Source organism: Macadamia integrifolia, chromosome 1 (assembly GCF_013358625.1).
Source record: "Macadamia integrifolia cultivar HAES 741 chromosome 1, SCU_Mint_v3, whole genome shotgun sequence".
Lineage (NCBI taxonomy): Eukaryota > Viridiplantae > Streptophyta > Magnoliopsida > Proteales > Proteaceae > Macadamia > Macadamia integrifolia.
In genome coordinates, this window is record NC_056557.1 from 24,891,983 (window position 1) to 24,905,682 (window position 13,700).

General features: G+C 37.5%; 1 protein-coding gene across 1 annotated transcript; it reads left to right on the top strand.

Moving 5' to 3' along the window:
- The first annotated feature begins 3,175 nt into the window (after positions 1–3,175).
- Positions 3,176–4,073, top strand: LOC122078482 (vacuolar iron transporter homolog 4-like). Its single transcript, XM_042644515.1, has one exon. The coding sequence runs from the start codon at positions 3,265–3,267 to the stop codon at positions 3,937–3,939; it is 675 nt and encodes a 224-aa protein (XP_042500449.1). The 5' UTR covers positions 3,176–3,264; the 3' UTR covers positions 3,940–4,073.
- Positions 4,074–13,700: the final 9,627 nt, after the last annotated feature.

Consider the following 13,700-nt stretch of genomic DNA (forward strand, 5'->3'; position numbering starts at 1 on the left):
ATGAAAAACTGTGAGTAATTCATCTAGAACTCAGCCAATCACAACTATGCAATGTTACCAAAAAAAAGAAAAAAAAAGTATACAAAGAAAACTTTTCTTTTCTTTTCTTTTTCTATAATAGCTTAGTTTGGTTGTTAAGGAATGAATAGAAAACAATAACGTTTAAAAGGTTTGAATTTAATGAGAGATAGATACATAAGCCAAAGAGGGGTGTTATCTCCCTCGTTATCTGACTGTCTGACTTTGTAGTTTGTTTTCTTGTTTAATATAAGTTCTTATTTCATAAAAAATTAAAAATTAAAAAAATTAAAAAAATTAAAAAAATTAAAAAAAATAAAAATTAAATAAAAATAAAAAAATCTTTGCGTCATGATGAAAAAAATCATCATAAGAAAAGAGGAATTTTGAAAATTCGTCCATAAGTAGAAGAATAATAATAGCAATAGAACTTTTCTATGGATTGAAAACTTTTCCCTTTATTTATTTTTTTAATTTATTACTGGAAGATTAATCTCTTTTTTCTTGTCAATATATTTATTTAGACCAAGTTTCCCTAACGCCATGGTGAACGGATACCTGTTCACCATGTGATCTCAAGGTCACTCGGTGAGGTGGGTCATAGGGGTCTCATCCCTTCGATCGTGGAAGAAAAGTTTATCCTATTTCTTTTGTTGAGTTTGTGAGTTGTCTCTTTTTGTTGTCATATGCATAAAGTATGGTATACTTGCCTCTTTCTGTTCCAAGTGACAGATATGCTGTGTAGGACAAATTATTTTTCCTATTTTTAAAAGTATAAGAATAAGAATCTTTTTCCAAAGATTTAGTCATAAGTTATAATTTTTCTTTCAACACCTAAATTAATTCACAGATTATAAGACAATTCCAATGAAAATTTATTGAACCTTCTTGGGCAAACTCAATAGCTGATGGTTTAACTCCTCCTTTTTTTTTTTATAAACTTAAGATCAGCAATGGGATATTATTAAATACTGTTTTCCTATATGTAGATAAGTTGGTTTTGCTAACCCATTTCTATATTTAATATTTATTAAAGCTTAATATTATAAAAACTACTTTTTGTTTAATACATGAAGAAATTTAGTAATACACCCGTGCACAGCACACGCTCATTTACTACTATTAATAAGATAAATGTTGTCAGCTGATTTGTATGTTCTAATTCCCCTCTTCCTTGAATTTTGGTCTCAAAGGGAAGCTGTTATCACCAATCGGTCTGCTTGCTTTATTTTTTCCTTAATAGTCCGTAAAAATAAAACTTAGTTATTGTCCTCTTTATGAACAAGAGGTCATCATCTTAAGAATTAGAATTACAATAAAGAAGAAGTGTATCTTGTGAGGAGGTGTAATTTCTATGTATGCATAGAGGCCAATTCAATGAGGGTACATGCATCAACAAGGGTATCATTTTGTATTTCATGGAAGATGAGATGGTCATTTTGCCCAGCACTCCCTGTGCCTAGAGGCTATGCTCTCCCTCCGAGTCCGAATCAGATACTCGTATGAGAATGATTCTCATACGATATTTGATTCACACTTCAACTCCACTTAATCTCTCTCCTCTTTTAATTAGTTTTATTTTCAATGAAGTCCAAGTGTGGATCAAACACAGCACAAGAATCATTCTCGTATAAAGACTTGATCCTCCCTCCCCTCCCCCCGCAAAAATAATTTTCTCTTACAAAAATAAACTTCACTGATCTCAGCAACAACAACAACAACATAACCTTATCCCAACTAAATGGGGTCGTCAACATAGATCTGATATGGAAACGAGAGTCAGGAAGCAATGAAATAAGGAAAAATAAGTGAAAAGTGACTAAGAGAAGAAAATAAGGTAGAAATCCAAGATGCATCACAAGAATATCTCATACACGGGTCTGCTAACATGATCCTTGTCCTTCACAAAACTCTATCCATGGTTATACTAGAATCAAGCCCCACCATATGCATGTCTTTTCTCACCACTTCATTAATAATCATTTTAGGCCTACTCCTCCCATCTATTGGATTACTTGGGGATACATGAGAATTAGAAAGATCTTACTAAGTTTGACTTTGTCACAAGTTTTCTTTAATGGATTATCAAATAAAATCATTTTTTTTTCTGATAAAATAAAATAAAATTAATTTCTCTCTTTGGACCTTTCAAGCATGTGGTCTGAGTTAGTTAACAGAAATGTTAACAAAGTTGTGGATGGTTCAACAGTTTCTTCAAAAATTCATGCGGCTTAGACCATTCTATGACTTTAGCCCTATAAATTTGACTGGACACCCCCATCTTTTTCTTTTGATTGATTTAATTGATTGATTAAGAGCAAAGTGTATCTGATCATAAGGTGTGCGCCAGCCTACCCCTCTAACTAATAATAATAATAATAAAAGAAAAAGAAAAGAAATAAAAAGAATTCTATAACCATGGTCTTCAGATTGGTGTGAAAGATCGAGAGATATCAAGCAACATGGAGAGGTTATTAACAACTTTGCCCAAATAAGGCATTTTTCTTAAGACCCAAGTAAAAAAAAAAAAAAAAAAAAAAAAAAAAAAAAAAAAAAATAAAAAAATATTAAAAATAAAAATAAAAATAAAAACATTGATCAGAACAAACTATGAGTTTTTTTTCCTAGGATAGACCTTGCATTGTCGGTGGCATATACGATGGTATGATTCAATTTCACCCTATAGTTGGAAAAACCTTCTAAATCAACAACTATGAGTTTTTTTTCACTCTAATAAATAAATAAATATCATATGCACTAACTTCCAGCTTCAAATTTTATCATTTACTATCTCCCATCTATTCTCATGTATATTTATGTATTCTTTTAATTTCTTGTTTTGTCAGATAATCTTAGATTTTTCCATGCTTTGTTGTGCTACACGGCTAACTCCAATTAGGACGAAACTTAAAATGTATTACGTGTTAAATTTTAACCTCACATGATTTGCCATGTGGCAGATCAAGATGACCACCCACCATTTATCAAAAATGCTCCCATAAATTAATATAAAAACAACTCAGGCTCTTCTTGGATGGGGGGGACTGCTGGTGTGTCACTTAGCACGTTGGTCTCACCAGATATCGCCACTTAGTTGGTGATGTCATATCAGTGTCCCCACGGCATCATCCTCTCCTCCATAAATACCCTTCCGAGGGCGTGTGGCTTCCACAGGCCTTCTACATCTCTCCTTTATCCATTTCCTAAATCCTAATTTCCCTCTTTGCTTCCTTTCAGTTTTTTTTCATGGCAACTGTAGAACTCGAAGCTAGCAACCAACCTATCCCCAACGAAGCCAAACTTGATATACCCCAAAATGAAGCTGAGCAAGAGAAAGATCAAGAAGTCAAAATTAACTACTCCCAAAGGGCACAGTGGCTTAGAGCTGCAGTGCTTGGAGCCAGCGATGGTTTGGTCTCCACAGCTTCTTTAATGATGGGAGTAGGAGCTGTAAAACAGGATGTAAAATCCATGATTATTACTGGTTTTGCAGGGATGGTCGCCGGAGCATGTAGCATGGCGATCGGAGAGTTCGTGTCGGTGTACTCTCAGTATGACATAGAGCTTTCTGAAATGAAGAGACAACATAAAGCTTCAGATGATGATGGAAAAGAAAGTCTGGATGAGAGCGAGAAAGAAGACCTCCCGAACCCGTTCACGGCGGCTGGAGCATCTGCTCTAGCCTTCGTTGTTGGAGCTGGGGTGCCACTATTATCAGCTTCTTTTATACAGAATTATATGGTTAGGTTGGGGGTGGTAATTGCTATGTCAAGCTTGGCTCTGATAGTGTTTGGCATCTTAGGTGGAGTCTTGGGAAGGGCTTCTGTGAAGAAGTCTTGTTTGAGGGTGTTGATTGGTGGGTGGCTGGCTATGGCTATAACTTATGGATTGACCAAGTTGATTGGCCTAGCTGGAGTATAAGATTAGGTTATCCCCAGCTAGCTAGGTTCTCATCCTACTTCCTTCACCGTCTTATATGCTATGGGATCAAGAAGTGTATAGAGAGGTGGATCTCTCTCTTGTGCTTGTGCTTTTTCTTTCCATTTGATGTGGGTTTTTCCCCTTTTTTTTTTTTTTTTTTTTTCTGTGATGTGTTGTTTTTTATATCTTTTAGGATAGTAATGAAATGTAAAATATTGTCTCTCTTACTTCACGTTGGGATTCTCCTTTTTCTTTCTTCTTTATTTGTGGGTGAACATCTCCTGATTTTGTTCTTTATTTTATTCCCCATGAGTTATTCCAAAAACCATAATCTACTATACCTTAAACCGGTATTTGTTATGGAAAATGGCTTTGATTGGAACCAACACTGAGAAGTCGTTTAAAATATGTAGAAATAAAAAAGATAGGAGAATTATACATATGGTGGTGTAAGTTAGAATTTTTGGACCTTAAATTATATACCCACAGAGACATAAATCACTTTAAAACTATATAGCTTGTCTTCTTTTGGCATGGGTTTGTACTCCTGTGCCTATTTCTGAATCATGAGGGGTTTGAGATTTTCCCGGCCTTGGGGGATAGTGGGTTTGATTCTAGGCGTTTTGGAGTTATTTATAGATATGAAAATGATTGAGCCCATAGGGAGGCTCTAATGGGATAAGAATAGATTCACCACTTAAAGATACTGAATGGAGTCGGTGTTTTTTTGGTGATAGATATATGTTGGCTTCAACAAACCTTGTTTCAAGTGATCGCATAAAAAAAAAACTCAAGCCCACCAAAGCTAGCTAATTAATCTTCTTTTGGAAAATCCATATTTAAAACATTTGCAACTTAAACTGTCAAGTAAAGTGCAATAGCTAGTGTCCATAAAATATTACTTGTGGAGTCCAATGACATATGAAGACATATTTTTGGGAATTCCATTAGATTCTCATTGGGAGATATTGATTGGGATGCATCTGAGAAATCGAGATTTCTGTTTTTGTGAAGTGCATTAGTTTCCCTGACTTTCTATTCTGCTATTGGCAATGTTGAAGGTGGATAGAAAGCTGAGAGTCTGCTGAACCTTACCCCCTTTGTCCCCCTCGCTCGAAACATATGGCCGACTTTCAAAGATCAGCCCTTTGTCTTTGCTCGTCAAGTAAAGTGATGAAGATGTACTAATGAGTAAGAGTCGCATCAAGACAAAGCTTTGACGTCAACTTCACACACAAAAATCTCTCTTTTCGTATCAAAAGAAAGCTTATGTTCTATCTTGGAAAAGTGACAATTTTGTAGAAAAGGAAAGACGTTCAAGTCTGGCTCTTTGTTTTCCTTGGTTTTCTGATTTGCTAACGGCGATGCCGGAGGTGGATTAGGAAATTGAGTGTTTTGGTTTCTTCATTGTATTCATTCTTTCTTTTTAATAATATTCTATTTGCTGACCTAAAGCAAAAATTTATGTGAAGACATATATTCAAGGCCCTAGGTAATCGATGTGGGAACAAAACAATAAACAAAAAAAGTAGCCAGACTACTCAACTCAACAAAGCCTAGTTGCAAATCCCTAGAGGAGACAATATGTCGATTCCTGACACAGAAAGATGGAGGTGGTTGAACTTTGTTTTGATACAAAGTTAATGGAACTCCAAATTTGGAAAAAAAGACTTGGTTGAGGAAATCTAACGATGCAAGTTTCTTCCCCACCAAATGTGATACACTGAAATAGTAAAGATCATCTTGACAACAAGATCACCAAGAGAACTGTCCTTGCACTCTTAATCAACCCACCACTATTCTCCCTCAATAGGGTGCAAAGGTGTAGACTTTGATTTTTTTACACATTGGGAGAATGTCTTAGAGATGATGATCAAGGCTCAATTGACTCACACTACGATCGAATGGAGAATATTACTATTTTACTCCTAACCTAATTCCTATACCTGAACATTCTCAAATAGAACCAAAACCCCTAGGATACCTTTATTTAATCATTTCAGGCCCTTGTGCGAATTCCATCACAATCTGGCATCATTTGTGAAAACAACTGTTTTACCCTTGGCATTTCTCCATATGCAAACCCCTCAATTTGAGCCAAATCCTTGGTATTACATTATTTGGTTATTTTAATATTATGGGTGAAATTTTGTCAAAGAACTGTAACATTTGGTTACCTTTTAATATGGAAATTACCTGAGAGATTCGATGTTCCCTACTAGGCTGACACTTCCCGAGAAACAACTTACTTTTCTCTAAATTTATAAATTTCCTAGAATAGCTTTTGATATAATTCCAGGAAATTATTTAGAGAACGTACACACCTTAAGGATGCATTTATGAAAATGAAGATGTCATTGGAAAATAAGAGATGGCATGGAACATAAGCACCACGAGTACCAGGAAGGGGCTAAGTTTTTCTATTTTCTGCTATTTGACGGAGAACTTTGCATAACACTTCCTCCACCAAGATGAAGACAATGAGGAGAGAGGATCACCCTAACGAAGACCCTTCTCCACCCCAAAGAATCCCATTGGACCATCGTTGAAATGAATCAAAGTCTTTGTTGAAATGAGAAGCCGATGCACCCAATCAATCCATTTGTTGCTAAAACCAAAACACCTTAGAACCGCAAACAAAACGTCCAACTTCAATCCAATCCCACCCTCGCAAGGTAGCGAACATCTAATTAGCTAGCTCTGATGCCATTCTGGTATTTGAAGAGATTATTTTACCTTTTTGGAACACTCCTCGATCCTCAGATTTCATTCTAGGAAGAAGACAACCAAGTCTGGATGTAATAATTTTTCAAATAACTTTGCATATAAATTTATCTATACAAATTGGCATGTACTTCTCCAGAGAGATCACACCTTCCACCTTTGAAATTAGAGTAATAAAGCAATTATTTACTCCTTTCAGCATCTTCCCCTATATGAAGAAAGAAATTGTAGCTTTACAAAAATCAACCTTCAACGCATCCCAGGCTTTTGGAAAGAAGGCCCCTCCAAATCTATACTGCCCTAAAGAGCTCTTTGGTCCAGGTCCCACACAGTTAATTTGATTTCATCAAAAGAAGGAACCATTTGCATTCTTGAGATGTCACTCACGTCCAACATTGCATAAATAGAATCAAGGGAAGACTGGTTTTGCACCAGTGGAAATACTCTATGAGAGGTTTCATAATAATCCAAAACATATGTGGTCAACCGTTCTTGATCAGATATAATAGTACCATCATCTTTTTAGAGAGATCGAATTCTCAGCTTAGCTTGTTTTGTATTAATTGACAAATGGAAGAACTTTGAGTTCTTATCACCATTCTTCATTCATCTGATTTGAGACTTCTTCGCCCATAATTTTTCATGATTTTTCATCACCTTCGCATAGGTCACCTTCGCATCAGCCTCAAGATCAAATACAGAGTCATTTATTCGCAAAGTCTCAATCTCCCCTTGAATCTAATCCAGACTCTGTTTAGCATTCTGAAGCACCACCTCAAAATTTAAGAATGTAGATCTTTCCCAAACCCTTAATATTGGTTTGAGACGTTTGAGCTTTTGAGACAAAATGTAAATCAGATTACCCCTTAATTCCACCGCCCATATATTTCTCACCACAGAGGTAAAGGTATCGTCTCCATCTAAAATTTATGAAATCTGAAATAAATATTATTTGGCTTGGATCCTGCCTCTGAAATGATCAACAATCGGGTATGATCAGATGCAATATGCTGCAAAACCTTTCGCGAGCAATCTTGAAAGAGAGAGCCAGCTATCTAAGCAAGAACTTGTAGCTAAAACTGCTTCCACTCGTCCCCTCCTATTATTTGATCAAGTGAATTTCTTACTTGAAGAGGGAATTACCAACAGAGAATTTGCATCCAACATAGCATTGAAAGCAGCCTCTGACCCCACATTAACCTACCTGGTCTTCTCTTCTCATGAGCATATAGAATGACACTGAAATCCCCTACCACCACCACCCAAGGATCTGAACCTATAGGGAGACCCACTAATTCCATCCACAGTCATCTATGAGTGGCCCTAAAATGATTTGCATGAACAACAGTGAAACAAACTCTCCTTCCTTTCCACCTAACACTGAAAGAGATTTGTTAATGTGAGGTTGCCATTATAACCGGGCTACTCAGAGAGAGTTTCCACATGACCCACAAACTAGCAATTCTACCTGTTGAAGAATTACACAAACACTTCCCTACTTACACCAACTTATAAAAAACAAAGCACCTCTACCATTGGCTTCGCAATACAAATAGTATCCGGAGAATGTTCCTTAAGCAAATTACATAGGAAGATTTACTGTCACTCCCCTATACTTGACCTATATTTACTGAAACACCCCTACACTAATCTTTTTTTTTTGATACTCCCCTACATTTGGACTTTTACATCTTCTCCATTATTCTTTTAAAATGCCCAAGTTAACCCTCCTTTCAACCTTTTAACCGGTTCATCTTCTCCTTTCCCTTTTCTTATATATTTTTTTTATTTTCTCTCTCCTCTCCTCCTCTTCCTTCTTCCTCTCAAGCAAGATGGAAGGCTACTCCGTACCACCCCCTTTTCCTCCTCTTCTTCCCTCCCCAACCCCCTCACCTGCCCTCGCCCTGTCCCAACCTTTCCTGTCATCGAGGCTAGATTCTTTTCAAGCAATAGAGCTTCAAAGACCAGCAGAGTACTCGGTTTTGGGTTATGCAGTAATGAGGGTTTTGGTTGGTCCGAGCTTTGGATTTATAAAGAGGGTACAATTTCTCCCTCGGATTTGCTCATATTGCTCGTCTGGGATTGATTGGTTGCTTGTTCATTCAGTTGTGTTATAATTCTTTTTGATATTTTAGATTTAGATCCGTGAATGCATCTGGGAATGGTTTAGGGAATTCTTTTGGGTTTTGGGGAGAGTTAAAGTGGTCCTTGAGAAGGAGAATTTGAATTTGTAGAGGAATATATAGGCATGGCATCTGGGTGCCAACAAAATGGGGAAGAACATTAAGGAGAGTCCTCTGCATCAATCCAATTTCGCAAACTGAAAGCAACAACCCCAACCTTAGGTTCACAATAGAAGCAAGAATGCTTTTTGGAGCATATGTTCAAGAGTTGACTGGTTCGCCAACACAAAATCCGCCTAACCTCCAAGTCTGCGTTTGCAGAAAATCCTTCCACCATTGTTGACACCAATCAACCGACACCAGATTTTCCCTTTTGTACTTTTTTGATTAGAAGATTTCCCCTGTAACTGTTCCTTTTAACAACTTTGTTAGACTTGGTCCAATTGGTTAACCATTGGTGTCTCCAGTATCGTCACTAACACGTGACCAAGCTTGGGACAACATAGCTGAATCTCCAATCTCTGCTTACATGAGATACCTTCAAGTCCAAGGCCAACACAACCTCCATAGGATCAACCTCAATTAAAAAGTCGGGAGATGTTGGGATAGGGTCATAGGGTAGAGGCAAGGTAAGTGAGGGGTTGGGGTGGAAGGAAAGACGGGTGATGCAGACTTGCCTTCTGCCTTACTCGCAGAGGAAGAAGGAAGAAGAGGAGGAAAAGATGGGGAGAGAACAAAGAGGTGTGATGACGACTGAGGAGTTGCCTTTCGTCCTGCTCGCAGAGGAAGAAGGAAGAGGTGGGAGGAGAGAGAAAATAATAAGAAAGGGAAAAAGAGAAAGTGAACCGGTTAATAGGTTGAAAGAAAGGTCATTTTGGGCATTTTAAAAGAGTAGGGTAGAAGGAGATGTAAGAGTCCAAATGTAGGGGAGAATTTGAGAAAAAAAAGTTAAGTATAGAAGAGTTTCAGTAAATATGGGCTAAGTGTGAGGGAGTGATAGTAAATTTCCCAATTAAATAAGGCCTTCCACTAGCGACCTTCTTCAAATCTCTAATATTTCAAAATAGAACTTGCATGAGTTACCATGTAGAAGAAGAGACCTTGTCAGTCTGTTATTACTGACCCACCTTTCCATGTTTATCTTTCTGCCATTTGACATCAACATATGACAAATCCTTTTCCGCTTCGTCCATTCTATCGATCTCAGACCGAGCCCACTATATAAGACTTCTCCTTTAAATGTGTAGAAATTAGTTGATCCAAGCCAACTTCCTGTTGGTGTATGATGTCTTGTATTCCGTCACAGTTTTAGCCCAGGGAGTACTGGTGCAGCTCCTCAACAGGCAGGACGGCGATCCCGCTAGTGGTTAGCAGGCCGTGGGGGTTGCAAGGGGGCAGGAGGCCCCTGCATAGTAGGGGGTGTAGGGGGGTGCAACCCCTTGCTCGAATTTTCTTTTATTTGAGGGCAATTGTGTACTTTCTAAATTAGGGTTTTTGCACTATATATTTGTAACGAGGGTTTCTTTCTCTATAATGCAAGCAATACTGAGAGGTGTGAGGACAAGCACTGTAACCCTATTCTCATTGATAGTGAAGCAGGATTTCATCTCACCAGGGACGTAGGTAACCTTGCCGAATCTCGTAAAATCCGTGTGCATTATTTGTTCTGTTTTTCATTATCTTCTACATCGTTTTAGGGTTGCATTTCTACGCTTCCGCCCCACTTCCAGCACGATCATAGATATTTTAAATTAGTTCTTTTGTCTCTCCTTCACAGTAACCCTTTCCTCTTCTAGAGATCGACACTCTTCAATCGCATCTTCCTTTCCATTGTAAGAGGGACTCGCACTTTCTTCCTTAGATATTTCAGCCTCCTCGAATTCTCCATCCTCAAGTCCTGATCCATCTAACCCAGTTTTCGATCCAGATCCATGACTCAAAACAAGTATCCGATCCAGAGATCCATTTGCTCATCATTGAGATGAGGCAAAATTCCTTACCTTTCCTTCCCCATGGGGAACCATGAACGTGATACCCTCTCCTTCTCCTTGATTCATGCCTTCCCTAGAAGTAAGGATAGAAATCCTACCCTCCACTTGCTCCCTTGCTAAAGAAGAAGTTGCATTCTTATCTATAGGACTAGATAAGGAAAGGGAAGGATTCAAATTTGAATTAGAATCCGAACCTCCCTTGGATTTCTCCCTAGCGGATATCTTGCACAATTAGGCTTTCAACAATAGTCGCAGATCTTGGGGTTCTTCTTGCTGAGTCAACCTTGCTCCATTGCTGAGTTGACTCCATCTTCCTTGGCGCGCGTCTACCATTTTCTTTTAGCAATACCCAGCTATTAGATGTCCCACCCTTTTACAATATCCACATTGATTCATAGCATCTTCATATTCATATTTTGCATGAAACAAAATTCTTTCAGCGAGCCAGGCTGCATAGGTGTAATGGGTTCTAGTAGTTTTTAAAATTTAATATTTATCTTCTCAGTAGTTATTGGGTAGTTTTATATGAGTTGTAGTTTATGTAGGAAGTGTTGTACGTGGATGAGAGGAGTTATAACTACTAGTATTCCTATTTAATGGGGGTTATCTTTAATGAAAATCAGACTCTGAATGACAGTACAATTACTCTGTTTTGAGAAGGAGGTCATGGCTTCCTCTATAAGGCCAAGAGGTTGGCTACCTCCCAATTAAGCTTGGTCCGTAAAGTGACTTATCTATTAATCATTTTTCCTATTCTATCTATCCTCCCTGCTGCGTACATATCACAGGCTCCCTATGCTGCACCTGAATCATCTCAGAATGCATCTCTGAGTGAGATGCATCCATTTCAATCAGAACTCAAGCATAGTGACCTAACAAACTGTCCAGCCCTTTGATTGAGAGCCACCGATTGTCCTGCTGTCTTTGCCATGGATAACACATTTTCATGCTAGTATTCAAGAATAAGATCTAGGAATCTCACCCACACCAGTTTAGTTGTAGGCAGCTTTACACTCACATTAAAATCTTGTTGCAACTGTTGAAAACGGATTAATTAACCACAAATCTTCACTAGACTTCTTCTCCAAACCTCCGCCATATCCCCTTTCGTTGTAAATTGAAAGATGATGAAACCTTTACCCAAAGGGTGCATGACTACACCTTGTTTCAAATTCTAAATTTCTTTGGCCTCCTTCCTAAGATCTTCCAATGAGCAAGATCTAAAGTTTGCACAACCATAAGGGAGAATCGAAAATTTTGATGAATAGATTTGTAATCCTATTGTGGGATGATAATCCCTAGTGATATTCCCTGCATGGATTGGCTTTGAGAGAGCATCAATGTCTAGCTAAGTTCCACCACCAACAGCCTTAGCATAAGCTTCTTTGGAGGCTCAACCCAATTCCCCTCTTCCTCTTTGATCAGATTAACAGCCGCTATCTCCACCGCCAAAGGCCCCCTATCAATATCTTCACGATCACGACCATGCACCTCACCTTCACCATCTCGCATAGAACCCTCTCCTTCTCAATTCGAACCATCTCCTTCGCTCATCTCTCCACCGATCACAGTATAAAGCTCAAACAAAAGTATGTGTTAGCCCAATCAATAAAACTAATCAATAGCAATGTGTGAATACTGAAAGATTGTGGATTGAGTGTGATTCGCAAGTAGTGGTGAGTAAGAAAACAATCCCATGGCTTCTTCAACAAAAATGGTGGTATTATAAATGTTACTTATAATAACAAAACTTGAAGTCAGGAAACCTTTTTATTGGCAAAGCATGCTGCATCTGCTCGGTTGTCTGTAAGCTGGATCCCAACACCTTATTTTGTTTCTTATGATATTAGTTGGGACTCTCAATTGAGACCAAGATTTAGGTTTTGTTAACTGGTTTCTTTCTTCTGATTAGGTTGCTTCTCTGCTAATGGCAATACCGAAGGTGGAGTGGTAGCATAATGGTTTGATTTTCTCGTTCTATGAGCATATAATTCTTTATTTATTTTAATATATTCTTTGCTGACTTTTAACAAAAAAAAAAAAAAAAAAAAAAACTCATTTACTGATCTCTAGCGAAAAATAAATAAAAATCCCCGACTATGTGTACTGAATCTGATCAAATTACAGTGAGTTGGGACGAGTCCAATCAGTTTTGATTAAATCCAATTGATTCTTAATTGATTTGTAACATAGTCAAATTAAAATTGAACCGAAGTCAATGGAAACTGAACCATCGATTCTGATCTCTTTCTTTTTATCTGACAAAATGATTCTCCTAATTCTGAGTTTTTAAAACTTCTAGGGGAATAATTTTAAGCATTAAGCTATTGAAAAACTAGTTTACTGTGTGAACACTCAAGAGATGCTATATTCCTAAAACAAGTACCCTCCAGTCACTTAACCTGATAATTGAATTTTAAAATATATAATTACAACAGACTTACTTTGTGAAAGAGAAAGTCAAGAAAGCGACTACAAAAAGACAACTTTCTGGAAAGTGAAGCACAAACGAATAACGGCACATTAGGAGTCCCATGGTACCAAAAGAGTAGAGAGGCGTTGTAATCGAGAACACTGTATAAAAACAAATAGAAAAGGCTTTCAACAATTTTTTTTTTTTAAATGAGAAAAATAGTTTGTTTGGATAGAGGGTGAGGCTCCGTCTAGATACACGGTGGGAGAGGTAAAATGATTGGCTCACTCTCTGTGAAATATGAATGACAGTAATTCTTGTCATATTGATATTTTTATCTGTGCTCCCATAGATCTATGCATTGGTGTAAAAAAATTTTCCTCTTTCTTTTACTTACTTTGCACCTTGTGTTATAAATTTGTTTCTACCAAATGTTAGTCCGACACATTGTATAGATTTCAACTATAGGATTCCCACCTATTTCAATCGTGAGATCAAAACTCACATTTG

Excerpts from the sequence above, each read along its gene's own strand:
- LOC122078482 (XM_042644515.1), top strand. The coding sequence starts at position 3,265 with ATGGCAACTGTAGAACTCGAAGCTAGCAACCAACCTATCCCCAACGAA.